Source organism: Cricetulus griseus, chromosome 7 (assembly GCF_003668045.3).
Source record: "Cricetulus griseus strain 17A/GY chromosome 7, alternate assembly CriGri-PICRH-1.0, whole genome shotgun sequence".
NCBI classification, from domain to species: domain Eukaryota; kingdom Metazoa; phylum Chordata; class Mammalia; order Rodentia; family Cricetidae; genus Cricetulus; species Cricetulus griseus.
In genome coordinates, this window is record NC_048600.1 from 114,627,403 (window position 1) to 114,648,446 (window position 21,044).

Consider the following 21,044-nt stretch of genomic DNA (forward strand, 5'->3'; position numbering starts at 1 on the left):
GCAATGAACCTTGTTTTATTTTTCATTAGTGAAAAATCCTGCTGAGCTATGGGCAAGGCATTCTCCCAGGTAACCTCTCAACAGGATGAGGGCAAGTCAATCCTATCTGCTAACCCAGCCCTTTCGAGCAAGCCTGCCAACTACTTGAGCACCGGTAACAGCAAGCCACCGTGCTCTGGTGTGCTTTATGCAAGAGCTGCTGGCGCCGGCTTTGTGATTTGTCCTACCTGCCAAGGCAATGGGGAGATCCCCCGAGGTAAGTAGCCCAAGGCTCTAGAAATACCCTAGAAACCAGGGTATTCCTGCATCTCCTGGAGTAGGTGGCCAGGTCAGTTCATGCCCTCTTAGACTGGCCAAGGAGAAATAGTTCTGTTCCCTGGAGGAAAGTTTCTTGTCTCTCTGTTTCTCATGCAATACTGTGTCTTAGGATTGGGGGAGTTAAAAATGACCTCTCCAAAGGAGTAATGGAAATCACATTCCTTTTCTAATTGAAAGGTGACTTGCCAACTTCACCCCTGTGTTCTCAATCCTGCTGTGGGATAGAGGCAACAGGCTTCTGGCCCTGCTAGATGGAATGGAGGGATGTCTGGGGAAGGCTAGCATGGGACATTTCTTGATCACCCTCTTTCCCCCTGCAGAGCAAGAGAAACAGCTGGTAGCCCTCATCCCTTATGGAGACCGAAGGCTAAAGCCCCCACACACGTAAGTGTCCTTACCTACCTCTTCTGTTTTGATTTCCTGATTTCCCCCCAACCCATTGGTTTTCATCCAGAAAGTCCAAGTCGCACTGTGATTAAACTTATACGACCTTTGAATTTCCAAGGCTTGTCCTTAAGAATGATAGTGTCAGCAGCTGGGGTTGTAACTCACTGATAGTATGTTTGCTTAGCTAGCATGAGGTGCTGGGCTTGATCTCTAGCAAAAAAAAAAAGGGGGGGGGTGAATAAATGTCGTTTTTCTACTGACCCTTGATTCACATTATAGACAATATATATTGGAATATCATACCCCATAAATATGGACACTTGCATGTCAGTCAAAATAGAACAACAACAACAACAAAAAGGGCCGCATAGATCATAGTGGATATCAGCTGAGGCCATTTCATGGCTGTGGAAACCCTTCCAGGAGGGAACAAATTGCCCTGGTTGCAGCTGCCTTTAGATCTGTGCTCTTCCCAATAGAGATAGAAAACCAGCTGCTCACCTGGTGGTGGTGGCACACGCCTTTAGTGCCTGCACTCGGGAGGTGGAGACAGGCAGATCTCTGAGTTCAAGACCAGACTGGTCTACAAGAGCTAGTTCCGCTAGTTCCAGGACAGCTTCCAAAGCCACAGAGAAACCCTGTCTCGAAAAAACAAACAAAAAACCCAGAAACCATCCCAGGAGATGGTTCAGCAGGTAGAGGTATGGGTGCCACCCAGCCTGATGACCTGAGTTCAAACTCCAGAACCACATGTAGGCGCTTAAGTGACTCCCACTTAAGTTGCCCTCTGGCCTCCATGCTATAGCACACACATACAAAATAGATAAATGTAATAAGACTAGAAACAACCAGTGTCCCTCAAAATACTAGGTTCTTTCTCTTTAATTCATATCTCAGATTGAATTATATGGGTAGATAGTATCCTGTTCTAAGTACTGCGTTTAATTAAATATTAAAATTCAGAACTCTCAGAGAGTCACATAGACTGGTTTCTAGTAGTGATAGTAACATTCATTGAGGTGTTGCTGTCTGCCAGGAACTGTGATTATTTTTCTTCCTCTGTTAACTCAGGAAATTCTGTGAAATAAATCTAATTATCCCTATTTACAGACATACTGGGCTTTTGAAGAGGTTAATTGGGTCAATAGGGACAGAGATGTGGGTATGGAAGCCATGTTGACTGCCTTCCAATCCTGAGCTAAACCACAGCTAGACAGTTAAGTGTGCAGTTGCCAGACTGTGCACAAGAGGAAGCCACCTGTCTGGAGGCGGGGGTCTGAATCCCCTCCTCGGATTTCCTTGGTGTTCTCAGACTTCTCTCCTCCATCCTGGGACCTGTTCTCACACAGGAAGCTCTCAGTGTTCCTGGCCGTGATCATCTGCCTAGTGACTTTCACCCTCACCATCTTTTTCCTGTATCCACGATCCATTGCTGTGTATCCTATAGGCCTCAACTCCTCCATGGTGACCTTTGATGAAACTCATATACGACTCAGCATGACGGTAGGTGGTAGGTGCTCCTGGTTTCACCCCTACCTTCTCCAGAACGCTTCCATCTTCTTTGTAGCCAAAGATGCAGGTACCAAGGATCTTGTTTTCTACAAAAGGGTGCTGAGAGGCAACATGAGCTCTGTGGTAGACTGTGTGTGACTGGGGCTCTGCATAGTGAAGTGTTAGAATCTGGGCCAGGTCAGTCATAGGATGGAATAGAGATGTCAGAACAGAATGGAGAGAAACTGAGCAGGATAAAACTGGATCCTCAGTTAGCAAACTCTGATTGATTGATGGGTTTTCACTATATTGCCCAAGTTGGTCTTGAATTTCTGGGCTCAAGTGATCCTCTCAGCTCCAGAGTAACTGGGACTGTGGAGTGTGTCATGGAATATTTTGTTGTTGTTGTTTTGATTTTTTGAGACAGGGTTTCTCTGTGTAGCTTTGGAGCCTGTCCTGGCACTCGCTCTGTAGACCAGGCTGGCCTAGAACTCACAGAGATCCCCTGCCTCTGCCTCCTAAGTACTGGAATTAAAGGTGTGCACCACCAATGCCCAGCAGAATATTATTTTTAAGATATGTTATATTTGTTTGTGCTGTGGAACATTTGTTTTAATGATGCAAAGATGTGTTGCATTCTTTTATGTTGTATTTGTTTAACTCTGTAGAGCTGTGTTACTTTGCCTGTCTAAAACACCCGAATGGTCTAATAAAATGCTGAATGTGAGCTGAATGGCTCACACGTTTAATCCTAGCACTTGGGAGGCAGAGGCAGGAGGATCTCTGAGTTCGAGGCTAGCCTGGTCTACAAGAGCTAGTTCTAGATAGCCAGAGCTGTTACACAGAGAAACGGTGTCTCAAGAAAAAAAAAAAAAAAAAAGAGCTGAATGGGTAATAGGGTGGCAGGAGAAAGGATAGGTGGGTGGGCCTGGCAGGCAGAGAGAATAAAAAGGAGAAATCTGGGAAGAAAAGATTGCGGAGCAAGGAGGAGGAAGAGGAAGACATGAGTGGTCAGCCACCTGGCATTCATAAGAAAGAGTAAGAGTCTGTGATTTATTTAGGAGCTGGGTGGCCAGACCCCCAAAAGAGCCAAGGAGTAAAAACAAAGGGTACACCATAGAACCCAGCTCACTGTTAATCCTAAAGGTGACCTTTGCCATTCAGAGCCTTCAGAGTCACTAATACTCGTCTTTTGTACTCTTTTTTTTTTTTGAGGCCCGGCAGGGTAGTATGGGCGTCAGGCCAAAGAGCCAGCTGTCTGTGTTCACCGCCTGGAAGGAGAGCCACCCTCACCGTTTCCTTTCCTTGCCGCCCTCTGCAGAACATCTTGAACATCTCCAACAGCAACTTCTACCCCATCACGGTGACAAGACTGACTGCAGAGGTTCTCCACCAGACCTCTGTGGTAGGCCAGGTGACCAGCAGCCTCCGCCTGCACATCCGTCCTTTGGCTAGTGAACAGGTAACTTCCCTCCTCCCCGGCAGCCCTGCCCACAGGTGTGTGGATGTATGCAGAAGTGGAAAGGGGAAGCCCGGGGTGTGGCTAACCTTTTGCTCCTTTGGTCAACAGATGCCTTACAAAGTTGCCAGCAGTATTCTGGATGAAAACACATAGTAAGTACCCTTTGATCTCTTCTCTCCTACCCTCTTCCTTGGCTTAAAAGCCCAGTTAATATTCACTAGGTGTTTTTTGTTTTTGTTTTTCAAGACAGGGTTTCTCTGTGTAGCCCTGGCCCGTCGTAGAACTCACTCTGGAGACCAGGCTAGCCTCCAACTGGTAGAGATCTGCCTGCCTCTGCCTCTGGAGTGCTGGGATTAAAGGCGTGCGCCACCAATATCTGGCAACTAAATATATTTTTAAATTTTAAAATATCTACTTGGCACCTTGCGATGGTGGCATGTCCCTTTAATCCCAGCACTCGGGAGCCAGAGGGAGCTGGATCTCTATGAGCTGGAGGCCAGCCTGGTCTACAGCCAGGACTACACAGAGAGACCCAGTCTCGAAAAAAACAACAAAAAATTCCACTCAGTTTTCTAATTGCTTCAGACTCAGGAGCCTGCATTTGGCCTGCCCTCTTGTGGCTAGGACTGCAATATGCCAGGGTAAAAGTCCAGCACCTCTTCCTGTTGGACCTTAATTAGAATAACAGGTAGAATTTTGTTAATCTTTATGTGAGTTGGACTCTGAATCTCTGTGGAAGAATATCTAGTTTTGTGCTGAGGGAGAGGTCAGCGTGTGCCTGGGCCAAGAATATGGATGGGCAGGTGGCCAGGCTCATTTTAGAGGATAAGGCATCTTGAGAGAGGCATCTTGGAGACCCCGGATGGGAGACAAGCAATCTGTGTGAGTCTCCTCTTTGAGTTTCCTGACCATCTGTAAAACAAGACTCACTGTTCTCTCTTTTTCTCTCTCCCTCTCTGTCTCTCTCAGCAAAATCTGTGCGCAGCTGAAAGTCAAAGTCCACCATATTCTTCTGCATATCCAGTGAGTATGGCGTGGATTCCTGTGTGCCCACTCCCACTCCAATCTCGCATCAGTTGCATTTCATGAGCTAGAGAGTCATGGTAGCTCACATCATGAGTTTTTGTTAGCTCCAGAGAATAGCAAGACTAAGGCCTGTTACAAATCTTACCTTGCTTATGAGCCCTGTCTGGAGCTTTCAGAGCACAGTTGTGGAAGTTGTCCCAGTGTCCTGGCAGAGCAGAGAGCAGAAGGAAGTGGGAGGGAGGTCCTGGGGAGCTAGCCTCTCGCGAGCATACACAGTAGAGCCAGGCCAAAGCTGTTCTGTCCTCTCCAGGGGTACTCTGACCTGCTCCTACCTGAGCCATCCACAGCAGCTGCCCTTCGAGAGCTTTGAATATGTGGACTGCAAGGAAAACATGTCAATGCCCCACCTGGAGATCCCTCGCCCAGCCTGACCTGTCTGCTGCCCCTGTACTCCAGACGCCTGCAGGCTGGTCGGCATCCCAACCCCATGAAGCTCAAGGAAGGACTAGGGACTTTGCTGAAGAAAACAGAAACATCTAGTTCTGTTGTGCCTTCCCCTGACACCCTCAGCACAAGGAACTTCTTTAACAATGCCATAGGCACCGACTCCTCAGATGTCCACGGGTCACTTCTGATGAGTCTTACTCAAACATCTGACCTGGCATTATCTTGGGGCTGATCACGTTGCTTCCCTGGCTCTACCCGGGTGGGTTTTCAGTTGGAATGGAGAGAAAGCTATAGTTTTATTTAGATTTTTTTGCTATAGTTTTATTTAGATTTTTTTAACAGCACAGGTGGATCCTCCTAGTAACAAGTAGCTTAGAGGACATCCAGTGCTGTCTCCAAGGTCTTTTTAGATGTTCTCTTGTGCTGTCTGCTTTGGGCATGTGATAGTGTTGGTGATGGTCTAAACCTCTTCTAAACCATCTAAACCTCTTCTCTGTAGAACATCTTCCATGTCATAGCAGAAGTTAAGGTGAGGAGAAGCCATCTGGTCTACCCTAGACCAAAGGCAGAATCAAAAGTATTTATTAAAGGAAGGTTTCAAGCCCATGGGAGTGGACACAGGTAGGTCAGACAATAGAGGAGGCCCAGTGACTGTTCAGAGAACCCATGGGTTCTCTGCATCAGGCCCACCCTCTGTTCCCAAGGTCTCTGCTGTCCTCTAGGCCTTGACTGAAGAGTAACAGATTCACCAGAACTGGACTAGATCTTCCCTTGCCTGTCACTGCACTGGAACCAAACCCCAGGTGACTCCCAGTTTCACACCAGACTTCAAATAGAAGTGATATTGGTATTGCAAGAGAGCTGGGATGTTGTTTACTAAAGCTAACTAACCTTTTCCCTTCATACAGGTGGAAGGGTGAACACAGTTGGTGTGGTGGGGAAAGCTGAAGAAGTGAGATGGATGCAATAACATCCATGGATGGTAACAGAATTCTATAACTAGCTGGGGCTAAGAGGAGGGAGAGAAAGTCTATCGTCACCAAGCTTTCCTTCCGAGGTAGGCAGGGTTAAGGTATACTAACAAAACGCACCCAGGGAGGTCACACTGACATTGTGGTGTACAAACCACCAGATGTAAAAGATTTTTTTTTTTTTAATCAATAAACTCTATTTAGCAGTGTTGAAGGAAAAAGAGGGTTCCTGGGCAGAAGAATGAGGGTGTTGGTGTACACTCCACATCTCACAAACCATTTCATTTTGCATGTGCGTGCATGTGGCGGTCAGAGCACAGCCTTGGGTGTCCTTCCTTGGGTACTATCTATTTTTGTTTCTTAATGTGTTTTATTTAGAGACAGGGTCTCACTGTGGAGCCCTGACTGTCCTGGAACTTGCTGTGTAGACCAGGCTGGCCTTAAACTCACAGATGAGCCTGCCTCTGCCTCTCCAAGGGCTAGAATTAAAGATGTATGCCACCATGTCAGCCACTATCCTTTTTTGGTTTTTTAAGATGGTTTCTCAGTAGCCCTGGCTGTCCTGGAATTTACTCTGTAGACCAGGCTGGCCTCGAACTCACGGAGATTCACCTACCTCTGCCTCCCAGATGCTGGGATTAAAGGTTTGCACCACCACCGCCCAGCTGTCAAGCACTATCCTTAAAATAAAAAAAAAATGATAATAAAATAAAAAATCAAGTCCCAGGGATTTGATTTTTTGATCCAGCACTGAGATTACAAGCATGAGCCAGCATGCCCAGCTTTTCTTACATTGGCTCTGAGAATTAAATTAAGACCTTTGTCCTTGCAAGATGAGAAAACTTTACCAACTGTGCTGCCTTCCCAGGCTTCAAAGTCTTGTGTTCTGATAGGCATGTAGGCTTCCAAGACCTTCTTTCTGAAACATGTTCTGCTTCTCTGGCTTCTGAGAGATTATCCCTGGAGGCTTGCACTTTTCTTCTACTATGTATTCCTAACTATCTTTGAACTTTTAATGTTCCTGTTCCAAGCCAGTTCCCATACTGGCCCAGTTGTCCCACTCAGTGATCATCCCTAGACTACAGTAAGACAGGGTTCCTGACCCCAAAGGTGATGCTCCATGGACTAATGTCAAATGACCCATTGGTCCCCAGTTGTGACTGACATGACTGAGGGAGATTCTCAGAATTGGAGCAGAAGGGACTTGGGACTTAATAGGACTTGAGTGTTCCTGGAGGCTGATATTGAGGGTCCCCAGTCCTGCCTCCTCTTCCAGCTTGGGCTGGTAAAGAAGGGACACGTGGAGTTTTGGGAATCTCCTGGCCCACTGCTGAGTGGAAAGAATGACACCCTGAAGACTTCAGCAGGCAAGCTCCTTGGACCTTTCAGAGGTCACATGTCCTGATCCCAGTGCTACAGTACCCCTTTTCTTCTGAATTCTCTCTCTGCCCCCCCATCACCCTTTTTAACAGCTCAGTACCTAGTATGGGTCCAGAATTTTATAAGGCTTAGACATCCCTACCTGCCCCGCCCCTTCTGCAGCTGTAGTGCATTGCAGCCCCTCCCTTCTCAGGCTGTATCTCAGTAAGCATGGACTTGATTCTAATGATGTCACTACGAAACTGAGACGTCTGTCATCAAAGGATAAGGAACAGTGGTAATAGTTGTAGGAGGTGCAAGCTTGGGGTGGGGGGTAGGGCTCAAGACCATGTTCTCCTTTGGCTGGGCCTCCAACAGTATGGACTCTTGGCTTCTGCCCTTCTCCATCCACCACCTCCAATTGCAGGTCCTTCTGCCCTCCTGCCTTGTCCCGTGCTCATTAAGCTGACCAGCCTCCTGGTTCTTTCCAGGAATCACACTTTAATCTCAACTAGCTAGTTCAACTAGTGGAAAAGTTGCAGGGTGGAAGAAAAGTGTGGTTGCTGTCTGGTTTTGTTGTTTAGGTTTGTTTTTTGTTTTTTGGTTTTTTTTTTTTTTGGTCGCTTTTGTTTTTGCTTTGTGGTATCATCGGGTCTTGGAGTCCATCTCTGGATCACCACTGCTGGATGTAATTAGTCGACTAAAAAGAGGGGGAGACAGGAAGCAAAACAAGTTAGTTGTCTCCGGGAATACTGCTTTCAGAATATTGTGTTAAGTCTCTGAGGCCAGTGGATTCCAAGTGAGATAAGACAGAGCAGCTGTTCCTCACCTGCACACGTGACCTCCCCCTCGATGCCTGTACCCTACTCCTGCCATTTATACTCTGATTAGGAGTTACAAGCTGGTAGTCTGGCCTGGTGGCTCAAGCCTGTAATCTCAGCTACTTGGGAAGACGAAGTGGGAAGATCATAAGTTCAAGGCTTGCCTGGGGTACAGAGGGACTTCAAAGTGTACCTGGGAAACTTAACAAGACCCTGTTCTCAAAAAAAAAAAAAAAAAGAAAGAAAGAAAGAAAGAAAAAGGAAAGGAGGCTTGAGAGAGAGCTGTACAAGTGCTTGCTGAAGCTGGGCTGTGATGGCGCATGCCTTTAGTCCCAGCACTCTGGAGGCAGAGGCAGGTGGATCTCTTGAATTCAGGACAGCCAGGGCTACACAGAGAAATCTTGTCTTGGAAAAGAAAAAGAAAAGTGCTTGCTGATTTTGGAGGGGATTAAAGTTCTGTTCCCAGCACCCACGGCAGCTTACAACCACCTGTGACTCCAGCTCCAGGGGATCCATTGCTGTCTCCCTGCAGCCTTAGACACTCACACATGTGCGATACACATAAGAAGTCCCCCTCCCCCCTTTAAGTTAAAAAAATGAAAAGAAGGTGCAACAGAGCAGAGTAGAGTAAAGCAGTCAGGGGCAGACCACTCCACTGGCATGCACAAGGCCCTAGGTTCAATCCCTGGTACCCCCCAAATAATTTCAGAACAAAACCCAGAGGTGACTTTGAAATGGTTCCAGTCCTCTCCCTGGACCCCTGCTAAGAAATCCTCCTTAGCCTTCACAGGCACACAAGGACGTGCACTCAGCCAGAGCCCCTTTGCCTCTCACCGTGAGTCGGGAATATTTAGAAGAGCTAGCCTTGCATGCTTTCGTGATACCTGATAAGACAAAGCACAAGTCACTCATCTGGCAGTTGTTAAGGAGGCTGGGGGTGGGAGCAGGCTTTTCCTGGTGCAAGACACAGACTGAACCCATACAGAGGAAGGATCCCCTTGAGGAAGCCATTCTGGTTCCACACTTTACAGGGCTCAGTTTTATCTGCTGATAGCCTACAATTCACACCATACCCTTCGACCATCCCCACCTTCTCTGTTGTACCCTAGAAAAGAGGCCGTCACCTTCCCAGTCACTCTATCCAGAAGCCTCTTCTGCCCTAGGTTGGTGCAAACCATCCAGGAGGAGGAAGAGGCTACTTAGGCTGCTAAAGGCTACCGGTGATGGGAAGGGTCAGACAGGACAGGGGCCAATAGAACTTCTGAACTGTGGGGGGCTGGGTGGGTGCAAGGGGCATCTCTCATCACCTCCTTTCCCGGGTGGCACACTCACCATAACCTGAAAGGATTGTGGGTCCATCACGAGATTTACAGGGTTGCTGCCCATCTTGTTGGGCCCCTGCTGGTCCTTGCCTTTGAGTATCCTTCTGGAGATTGTCCTTGAAAGTGCTCTGTGTGGGAGGGTCTTGCTCCTTTGGTGGCTTTGGCCCAGGTGGTGGCTGTGGATGTACCTGCTCCTGTGGCTGCTCGGGTGGTGGCTTCTGCTTTGCTGGTGGCGGAAGAGGCCCTTTTGAATCCTGGGATGGCTGGGATTTGTTTTCACACTGCTGTTTCTTCTCTTCCTGTTGTTTTACTTCCTAACAAGAAACCCCCAGCAAGTGACACCCTCTGTCCTCATATAATCACTTATCTGCAAGACAAATTCTAGGCAATGGCATATGGAAGACAAAGGGGTATGGAAGACAAAGGGGAAGTACAGACTGCCCAAGTGTCTCTGTCCCCCAGAGTTAGAGGCTGAACCTGAGGCCCAGGCTGTCTCCCTTCCCTGGCAGAGTACCCAAGGCATGGTTCTGGTCACTGTGCTAATTCCCATGGCTGGAGAGATGGCTCCATAGTTAAGAATGCCCTGAGTTCCCACCACCCACATCAGTAGCCAAACTTGGGTCCTCTGAAAGAGTAGCCAATGTTCTTATCCATCTCTCCAGCATGTTTTTATTATTTTTAATTGTGTATACGTGGAGGAAGGGGTGTGTGCAGTTGCCTGTGGAGCTTATTGTGCAGGCTGTTGTGAGCTGCCCCTACAAGGGTACTGCAGGAAAAGGAGCTCGGGTCCTCCAAAAGAACACTCTCTTGCACTCTTAACCACTGAGTCATCTCTTCAGCCACATGGACACTACATTTTTACTAAAGGCATTTGAGCTTTGGGCCTAGAGATGGCTCAGCATTGAAGAGTATTTGCAGTCCTTCCAAAGGACCCACATCGGACAGTTCATAGCCACCTGTAATTTGTTTCAAGGGATCTGACACCTTCTTTTGACCCCTAAGAGCACTGATATACAATGTGCAGACATACGCACATACATGTAAATAAAATTAATTTGGGAATTGAAGACATGGGTCAGTGGTTAAGAGCATTTCCATAAGACCCACGTTCAATTCCCAGTAACATATGACAGCTCTCAACAGTCTAAGAGTCTTGGACTCCAGTGGCACCAGGCACATACCTGATACACAGACAAACATGCAAGCAAAAAAGCATATACATATAAAAATAAATCATATACATACATATATACATATATACATACATATGTATACATGTATGTATATGATATATATATACACACACACACACACACACACACTTAAGAAGAGGCAGGTGGATCTCAATAAGTTTAAGTTCAGTCTGGTCTACATAGTCAAAGTATACTCCAGGCCAACTAGGGCTACATGGTGAAACTAAAAAAAAATCCATATAAGGAAGTAAAACTATGCTGGGCGTTGGTGGCACACACCTTTAATCCCAGCACTCGGGAGGCAGAGGCAGGTGGAGCTCTGTGAGTTTGAGGCCAACCTGGTCTACAAGAGCTAGTTCCAGGACAGCCTCCAAAGCCACAGAGAAGCCCTGTCTTGAAAAACCAAAAAATAATAATAAATAAATAAATACATAAATATTTAGTCTGCAGACATGCAGACATGATGTCACATGCCTATAATCCCAGAACTTGGGAGATGAAGGCAGGAAAATTGTGATTTTCCTGCTATACCAGGCTACATAGTGAGACTATGTCCCCCTCACCAAAAAATAAATAGAACCAGAAAAATGCACAGTTGAAAAAGATTTACACAAGTTCTGCCAAAGATGCTTAGAAATTTTCCTAACATGCAAATTGAACTCATATAAACTTCAGCTTATTCTCATTAGCCACATTGCAAGGATTCAGTGGCACACAGGTTGGTGGCTTCAGCATTCAAGCTGTGTACGTGCAACTACTCTCAACTAGTTACTAGGAGACTGAGGTAAAAGGATCTTTGGAGTCCAGAAGTTCATAGTTAACCAGGGCAACAGATTGAGACCTCATCTCTTCCAATACCCTTTCCCTAACACCCCCTCCACTAGCCTGCAATGGGAAAACTGAGCTAGCTTGCCTCCTACCCAGCTCACAGACTTCCTGAGGCGTCTGTCATCCTTCCCCATTCCGCAGTGACCCTCCAGGACCCTGACGGACCACACCCTCTTAAGCACCTGTTCTTGCTGCTGTGCTATCAGTGCCTTTCTCCGTTCCAAGGCCATCTGCCGACGCCGAGCCTCCCAGTGGTAGGCGCTACCCATGATGGTAAGTGATAGAAAGCCCCAGCAGGGTGTGAGGGGAGGGAGAGCCCAAGATGATGTCACTGCACCCAAACTCCTCTGTTGCCTCCCACCCCAGCCACACTGTCTGTTACCCGGACCACCTCACAATGTGGCCACTGCCAGGGTAACTGGGCAGCACCCCTGAAGTGTTGGAGGTTGAGGTCAATTTTCCCAAGGCTCACAGGGAGCAGCTGTAAGTCCTCCAGAGTCCTGAAGAGGAAAAAGATAGTCCCTCAGTTCTGGGTTTCAGTGGACCCTGGAAACAATTTGGCAAAAAAAAGTGCTCATTTTGCTAAGCGTTGGTAGCACACGCCTTTAGTCTCAGCACTCGGGAGCAGAGGCAGGTGGATCTCTGTGAGTTTGAGGCCATCCTGGTCTACAAAGTGAGTTCTAGGACAGGCTCCAAAACTACACAGAGAAACCCATATTAAGAAATAAAAGGAGCTTGGGACAAAGATATCCTTTATTAGAAAAACACCAGCCAAATGCAAGCCAGAGCGTGCCAGGGGCAGCAAGGCAGGCAGGCCAGAGAGAAGGAGCTCCTAAGTGTCTTGCAGCCCCTTAAAACCCTATCATCCTGACCTCACCTTGACCACGCCCTGACAGGTGTGGTCAGGCACACCTGAAGCCAGCTTCTAGCAGGCGTGGCTTACACTGTCCCTAACAAACCCTGTCTCGAACCCCCCCCCCCAAAAAAAAACCTTGCTCATTTTCTCTTATAGTGTCTCCTTTCAATGTTTGCCAAGGGGCTTTCTGATCCTCTGTTGGCCCTTCCCTCCTCACAAGCTGTCTGGAATTACCTGAGTTATCTTTCCCGAACACTTCCCAACCTCCCCTCGCTTACTGTTCTTTCGGTAATCATTTTCATTGAGTCGACATGAAAGAAAATATACAACCCAACTGAGCTACACTTTGGAGTAGTGGGGGTGGGACGCAGCCCTTGGATCTGGGCTAGCCTGTCGATTCTGTCTATGTAATGAGCTCTGGTTGAGTTTTAGTGTCAGATGCAAGTTTAATCCTGGCTGCATCACCTACTAAGCTGAGGGACTGTGGGCAGGCCACCCAGTGTCTCAGAGCTTGCCCTGTAAAGGATGCTGGTATGCTCAGAAAATGCCTGCCTTCAAAGCGGGCACTCATCTATGAAAAGTTAGAAGAACTGTCCCAACTCAGATATGGGACAGGAGTGGTGCTTTGCCTTGCTAGATTTTTCTTCTTCAGTAAAAGGACCATTTTTCCTTCTCTCGGCACCCAGGGAAATCATCGGCAGCACTGACTACTTCAAAGCAATAGGATATAATACATTAAAATGAGACTTAATACTTGCCACGGACCGCCTCTCGTGGAGACCACCTACCGAGGGAGAACAGGGAGAAGGCTCAAGGAGAAATCAGGAATCGGCGAGGAAATGACAGAAAGACACACTCAATGTAGTTGAATATGCTGCTGCAACTTTACTTCATCTCAAGCAGAGCTTATATACTATTACAATCAGGGAACTTGGCAAGGGGGCTACATCACCAGATCATAAAACAGAAAGAAAAAGAACAGCATAATTGTTTATAGATGATCTATTCTAAGCATCAGATTGCGGTCATTGCCCAAGGACATGATCTAAGAGTTCTCCAAAATCTGTCTCACACCACCAACCACGTCTCTACCCATTTCCTGATTCTCAGGACCTAGATATCTTTAGGTCCCAGGGTCTAAGTCTCCTGTAAAATAAGCCTCATAAAATTCTTCTACATCACGAAATCTATCAAATTCTTTCCATAAAGTCACCCAGTATTTTAATGCTGGCTTCATGTTTTCTAATACTTCTTTTCTTTCTTCTTTATCCAATATACACCAGGGCTTTCTAGATCTAGCTAATCTTTCCAGGAAAGGCAAGTCTTTCCAAAGTTGTCTTTTTCCCCTCATGATTCACCCATCTATTCCCTAATTCATCATAGCCTCCCGTATATGGGAGGGGATCTAGGTAATTTCCAGACTGCTTAGTCCACTGGGGTGGCGCCCACCATCTGTCTCTTATTTTATATTGTATATAACCTCCTGGAAGATGTCTGGTGGGAATTGCTAACTTCCGCAGCTGTTCTTCTGCAGAACCCTTAGTTTCACTCTGTTCATTACCAATTAACTGCTCTACTTTTATTTTCTCAGGGTCCACGGGATCCCCCTGCATAAGTAATTCCTTTTGCTCAACAGCATCGAGGAATTGTCCCAAGGATGAGCCCTTATTCCCTGAACTGGCCACTTCAGCAAAGGCTTTGATAAACGGTGGGGCAGAGTTCAGCATGTCCTCAGATGTTCCGTTAACATCAGCGCAGTTTGCTGGCAAGATACAAGAAGTACACAGAACAAAAAGACAAGGAAGAAGAGGCTGCAGTGGCGCCAAGGACAGCGGCTTCGAGTCGGCTCATCAGGCATCATGATCGCAGCTGATTGCCAAGGAACCGCCTGGGGCTCATCTCCAGGGAGCGCAGACCCCAACCCATCGGCCTTAGCCCACCTTAGTGGCATCTTCTGCTACACCGGCGTGACCGCCGTGGGCGTAGCAGTTCCCCGTTTTTTATTTTTAAATTGTAACTCAAAGACTTCTTGCTTCACTTGGGCCACAGAGCTGAAAAGACATTTCAAGAGACATGGAAATAAGAATACAACCAAAAGGACCAGCAGCAAAACTACGCCAATGAAAATAAAATATTGCATCCAATCCAATGGATTGAGAGCTTTTATTCCTTGTTGTATTTCTGTGGCCAAATCCTGTAACCCTCCAAGCTGCAAATGTGCCTGACTCATAGCAGATATATCTTTCTGTAGGGCTCCTAAATCATGTGTAATATCTTTATCTAGCCAGACTCCTTGTAAATGAGCCTTCACCTTATCCCATGACTGAGACTGATTATAAGGTAGAGGTGTCAGGCAGATTGATCTAAATCCACTATGACAACGTGTGGAGAGGGTGGTCTTTAAATTTGAGATATCCTGTCCAAGGGCAAGGACAACCTCCTCTAATACATTTATTTTTGCTTCTAGCTTAGTATCAATAGCTGCTTGCTCCATCAAAGCAGAAGTTATATTTCGATTCAATGCATTCACATAATGAGCTGTATGAATTTCCTGTACTAAAGCCGTGGTAGCCACAGCGAAAGTAGTGAGTATCGAAATTAATGCTGTGATACCCAAGATAAGTGCAGCCACAAACCTCCATGGTCGAACCAAGTCCTTCAAAGTATCTAGCACCTGTAGTGCTGAGTTATCATACCAAGGATCATCTTTTAGATCCACTGGCAGCATAACAAATGGAGGCCTGCGTATAATAAGCATGGTACCCAAATCCTTAGGTTCTGCTGAAGTAATACAATTTGTCAATTTACAAGAATGACAAGTAATTTGATATGAATTTCCAATCAAAGAAATATCAACAAAAGCAAATTGAGCTAACAACAGAGCGTTAGGATAAGATACACAAGCACGCAACCCAATGGCATCCGGCCGAGTATGATTAGGTCTTTTTTTAAAAAACATGTTAGCGGCAGCAACAAGTCTAAATAAATCTGTATGTTTTTGGTTGTATTTCCTTCAACTGTAAACCATGTAGGCTCCACAAACCCAGGAGAGAACCATCGCCTAAGAGGTTCACCTTCTCCTACATACTCATAATCATGAAATTTTTCCTTATGGGATTTTAAGTAATTCTCATAAACATTATTCTGTCTATTAGAATTAGAATAATCCCATACTTGCAGATCAGAATTCTTAGGTTGATACCATGTGGCTGCATTAGGAAACCCACAGGTTAACCAAGCAGGAAATGTAGTCAAAGAGGAGTCCCAGAATTGATCCTTATCACGATATTTTAGGATACAAGGATCTCTAGGTATCTCAGATACTTTAGTAAAATTCTCTTTATACAAGGGATCTCCAAGAGTCTTGAATTGTGTCTCCCAGACCCAGCGCTTATCAGCACTCTCCTTGTCAGGACCGTCAGTTAAGAAAGTACGATACCCGGTGCTCAGGCAGCCTTCCGGCATTTTCCCTTGTAGTGTGATACAAATTGGCGGCGAGTCTGCTCTGCCCTCAAAGGTTATTAAAGAGGACGAGCTGGCTCTCGCGTCAGAGTCCCGAGCACCACCCATCCTGACAGTATCATTGGTTAGAACTCTAATGGGCTCCGGATCCAGCCAACCCACGGGCTGTAAGATTGGAGGATTGGGGATGTAAGCCCAATAGGCCACGCCTTCTATGCTGGGGGGAGCAGAAATTAAAGCCAAAAAGGCAAGAAAGTACATGCTAGCTGTTAGGGGTTTTCCTTGCTCTTTCAGCAAGGTTTTTGCTTCTTTTACCAGGTGCTTGATCTTCGTCCAAGTGATTCCCCTTGTCTGCGAAGACGTTAGTTTCATTTTTTTCATCTGAATCACCAGCTGCTTCTGTTGTTTTTGCCATTTCCTCTTTCTGCGCCGCTTGTCCCGCTGTGGGCCGGACGAGCCTATCTGGAATCCAGATGGGGGAGTCGGCATCCTGTGGAAATACACAAGCATACCCTCGTCCCGATGTTATTAGGACGTCCGGTCCTTTCCATAGACCGGAAAGCAGATCTTTCCACATAACTTTTGGAAGGGCAGAATTAAATTCATGCACCCAATGCACCATAGCAGGTGTGACATTCTTCTCATTTGTATTCAAATGATTTAAAACAAATAAGGTGTGAGACAAAATATGATGAGGAGTAAAATATTCATTTGCCTTTTGTAAGCGTTCAATTTGCGTTTTTAACACCTGATGAGTTCTCTCTATAATAGCTTGCCCTTTTATAAGGGATTCCTGTAGTGTGGGCTATATGCCATTGAGCCCAAAATGATTCAAAAGCTTTGGAGGTATATGCCGGACCATTGTCTGTCTTAATTTGAGACGGCATACCCATCACTTGAAAACAATGAGTTAGATGTTGTATTACGTCTTTTACAGCCTCTCTTGTCCGAGCAGTGGCTATTACTAGATGAGAAAAAGTATCTACAGTTACATGAACATAACATAGTCGCCCAAATGAGGGGACATGCATCACATCCATTTGCCATAACACATTTGGTTTCAAGCCTCTAGGGTTGACCCCCATTTTTAAAGTGCAGTGAGCAGGTGGGCATTGGGCGCACTGCTTTACTATCTGTCTTGCTTGCTCCCTGGTTATTTGAAACATTCTTTTTAGGGCTAATGCATTTTGATGATGAACAGCATGACTTTCTTGGACTTCTTGCACATTAAATGCTCCCTCTTGAGTATAAAAATCTGCCATGGCATTACCATGTGCCAAAGGCCCAGGCAGATTACTATGCCCTCTAATGTGCCCTACATAAAACTTCTGAGTTCTTTGCCAAATGCATTGCTGCAATTCTTGTAAAAGAGGTAAAATAGGGGATTTTCCTGATAAAAGCTGGAAACAAAGTTACTACATACTTTGAATCTGAATATAGATTAAAAGGTTGAGGAAAAATTTTAAAGTCCAAAATCATCGCTCTAATTTCTGCTTGCGTGAGAAGAAGTCTTACTTCCTGAGTCTACATAGATTCTGTCCTCATGTGTGAAAACCGCAGCCCTTCCAGAGGAAGAACCGTCTGTAAAAACACACAAAGCCTGATCGAGGGGGTTTTGAGAAATCCAAATGGGGAAAATAAATTCCACATGCCTTGCAAATTCTATTATTGGATGTCTGGGGTAATGATACAATATTTGACCTGTAAAGCCCTGCAATGCTAGGACCCAATCCTCATTATTCTGCAATAAATTATCGATTTGTGCTTTATTATAGGGGGTAATAAGTATTTTGAACTCTTGCCCAAATAATTCTCTAGATCTTTGTCTCCCTTTTGCTATCAATAAGGAACACATATAAGGATAATCTGCTAACATTTTTGATTGTGTATGAGAAAGATGCAACCATTCCAACACCCCTTGTTGCCAAAGGCAAGCAGTGGGAGTATAATATGTAGCAAAGATCAACAATGACCAATATTTAGTATAATCTAATTGCTTTACCCTAGCTTTACTCAAAGCTTCTTCAACTATAGATATAGCTTGCATAGCCTCAGGCGTTAATACTCGTGGTGACTTTGGATTGGGATCTCCGTGTAGCAAGGAAAACAAGGGGCTCAATGCCCTGGTCGTTATTTTTAAATATGGTCTTATCCAATTAATATCTCCTAACAATTTTTGAAAATCATTCAATGTTTTTAATTTATCCTTCCTTATTGTCAATTTCTGTGAATTAATATAATCATTATTTATATAATGCCCTAAATAACTTATAGGTTTATTCTTTTGTATCTTCTCTGGGGCTATTACCAACCCAAAGGCAGTCAGCTGTTTTATAATTTCTTTCAATAACATATCTAAAACTTCTTTATCAGGATTAGCTAATAATATATCGTCCATATAATGTATTATATAGGAGGTACTGAAATTTTCTCTTATATTTTTTAAAGCCTGATCAACAAATTTCTGACACAATGTAGGACTATTTTTCATACCCTGTGGGAGAGTCACCCACTGATAACGTCTAAAAGGCTGTTTAAAATTTACTGAGGGTACACTGAAGGCAAAATGTTCACTATCCTCAGGATGTAAGTGGATAGTAAAGAAGCAGTCTTGCAAATCTATTACTATTATTTCCCATCCTTGGGGGACTGCCACTGGGGATGGCAACCCTGGTTGAAGAGCTCCCATGTCTTTCATTACTGCATTTACTGCCCTTAAGTCTTGCAATAACCTCCATTTTTCAGATTTTTTCTTAATCACAAATACTGGGGTATTCCATGGACTATTAGACTCTACTATATGTCCCTTTTCCAATTGTTCTTGTACTAGTTGTTCCAGAGCCTGTATCTTTTCTTCTGTTAGGGGCCACTGACTCATCTATACAGGCTCCTGAGTAAGCCACTCAATTTTGTCAGCATACAGCCCTTCAGCAGTGGCCCCTATGAAAAATTTTGATGGCTCAACTTATCCGAGGTCACCAATTTTACATTCATAGAGTCTAAGATGTCTCTTCCCCACAATGTAAAGGGGAGAGAGGGAAGTACATAAAGTTGTATAAGTCCCTCTTTTCTGTCACAATTCCATTTCAAATGTGCAGAACTTTGCATCACTCCTGAGGCTGATCCCAATCCCATTAAGGAGGATCCTGTTTTATGTACTGGCCAACTTGTATGCCAGTCAGAGGCAGAAATGCATGTCCTGTCTGCCCCTGTGTCGAGTAAGCCCTTAAATCCTTTTCCATTTAGTTTTATAATTTTAAAAGGACGGTTTCCTAGGTCCTGGATCCAGAAAACCCCATCAGTGGATCCAAATTGGCCCTGACCTCTCTCTGTTTTCATGAGTTGATTAGGTAATTTTATATAGGGCAACAGTAATAACTGTGCTATTCTTTGTCCTTTATGTATTTGCATAGTCTCTGATAAAGGCCTAAGCATTATTTTTATATCACTCTCAGTATCTGCATCTAGTACACCAGGAAGTACTTCAAAATTCTTCTGATAATTAGAACTCCTTCCTATAATTAATCCCACTGTTTGCGGCAACAGTGTCCGCTTAACCTTTGTTGGAACCAAGGTTATTCCATCCCATTTTGACAGAATCATATCCTTTGCACTAGCCAGGTCTAGACCTGCGCTTCCTGGCGTTGCTCTAGGCAATTCATGAATAGTAAATTCTGGAGCTTCAGGATTTAATCCTAGCTCTGGTGTGGTTTTCTCCTCTCCCTTGGGTGCGGGGTTAGGAGAACACCCCTGACCTAGTTTTTTGACTCGTCAGGTTCCTCTTTATCATCTTTATTTAGAGAGGAACCATTTTTATGAAACTTTGATTTGCACTCTTTCTTCCAGTGCTTCCCCTTTTTACACCGGGGACACAGACCGGGAGTTCCCCGAGGCGCTGAGCCTCGTGGCTTCCTGCAGTCTTTCTGCAGGTGCCCTGATTGACCACAGTTATAACAGGTCGGGGAGGATGAATCACGTCCTCCTCCACCGCCTCCATAAGTCTTCTTTACATAGGCGCTGAATTTCTGACCTTTCATGGCTGCAGCGTAGGCCATACCCTGAACTACCGCTGGTGAGGCATCCATACATGCTTTTATGTAGTCCTGAATAGATCCTGTCTTCCTAATGGGGCGTATTAAATCTTGACATAGAGCATTGGCATTTTCCCAGGCAAGCTGCTTGAGAAGAATGTCCGTCCCTTCAGATGGGGGGAGCATCCTTCCTACAGCCTCCTCCAAACGGGAAATGAATTCCTGATAGGCTTCTTCTGTGCCCCGTCTAATACTAGCCAATGCTCCCCCCTTGGTTCCTGGAGGAGGCAGCTTTCGCCAAGCTTGGACCGCATTCTGAGTTACTGCTTCCAGCACTTCTCTAGGAATGCTGGTTTGTGCTTGTGGTGTGGCATACCCTTCAGTCCCCATAAGCATAGACATTGTGGGCTTAGCCCCTCTCTTTTTGAGGGACTGCATTATGGTGTCCTTACACCGGTCCTCATAGTCTGTTCTCCAAAGGATATAATCCCCAGGAGACAGGGTTGCTTTGGCTGTTTGCATCCAATCATATGGAGTCAGCCAAAGGCTAGCCACCATATCCAAAACCTGCAGAGTGTAGGGGGCCGAGGCTCCCACAGTCTTAACTGCACTCTGTAATTCCTTTAGTGTCTTTAGTGGCAAAGGCTCCCATATAGGGCCTTCATCCTCCCCTAAGGATTCTGTGACTGGAGAGGTAGCAAAGGTAGTATCTCTCAAGTGTCGAGCCTCGGCCATTGCTCCTCTAAAACCCATCGGGGGAAGAGGAGGCCGATGCTTTCGCTGTGGGGGATTCTTACTAGCCCTTAGGGGCCTACGATTGTCCGAATGATCTCGGAAATCATCTTCAAAATCTTGTTCTGCCATCTGATCATCCAGGCCCCAATCATCATCATCCTTTAATCCAAGACCTTCAAAGTCTGGTATAGCATAGGTAGTAGTCATAGGAGGAACCGAAGGGGCAGAGGATTTAAGTGGAACCTTCTCCTCTGGCGCCCCTTCCTCCGGGCCAACTTCATCATGAATAGGCGATCCTTCATCTGATGCTGTTTCCCTCATAAGCCCCTCAAAGG

The 21,044-nt window shown here is 45.6% G+C and overlaps 2 protein-coding genes across 7 annotated transcripts in view; one reads left to right on the forward strand and one right to left on the reverse strand.

The window, feature by feature from the left end:
* Positions 1-14,625, forward strand: part of Tmem106a (transmembrane protein 106A) — a 15,762-nt gene extending 1,137 nt beyond the window's left edge. For 3 of the 6 annotated variants that reach the window (XM_027428075.2, XM_027428074.2, XM_035448226.1), the window contains 7 exons: positions 30-256; positions 639-702; positions 2,055-2,208; positions 3,518-3,658; positions 3,767-3,810; positions 4,628-4,681; positions 4,995-6,311. In XM_027428075.2, coding sequence (XP_027283876.1) covers positions 49-256; positions 639-702; positions 2,055-2,208; positions 3,518-3,658; positions 3,767-3,810; positions 4,628-4,681; positions 4,995-5,115 — 786 coding nt within the window. In that variant the 5' untranslated portion in view covers positions 30-48 and the 3' untranslated portion in view covers positions 5,116-6,311. Of the gene's footprint in view, positions 1-29; positions 257-638; positions 703-2,054; positions 2,209-3,411; positions 3,659-3,766; positions 3,811-4,627; positions 4,682-4,994; positions 6,312-11,766; positions 11,899-14,072 lie in introns of those variants that run through there. The other 3 variants (XR_003487417.2, XR_003487418.2, XM_035448227.1) reach the window with 3 other exon arrangements.
* On the reverse strand, positions 9,571-12,193 carry Ccdc200 (coiled-coil domain containing 200). Its single transcript, XM_027428087.2, has 2 exons — positions 11,808-12,193; positions 9,571-9,918 (listed from the first exon to the last, which is right to left on the reverse strand). Exons 1-2 carry the CDS (start codon positions 11,892-11,894, stop codon positions 9,586-9,588), a joined length of 420 nt encoding a protein of 139 aa, XP_027283888.1. The 5' UTR covers positions 11,895-12,193; the 3' UTR covers positions 9,571-9,585.
* Positions 14,626-21,044: the final 6,419 nt, after the last annotated feature.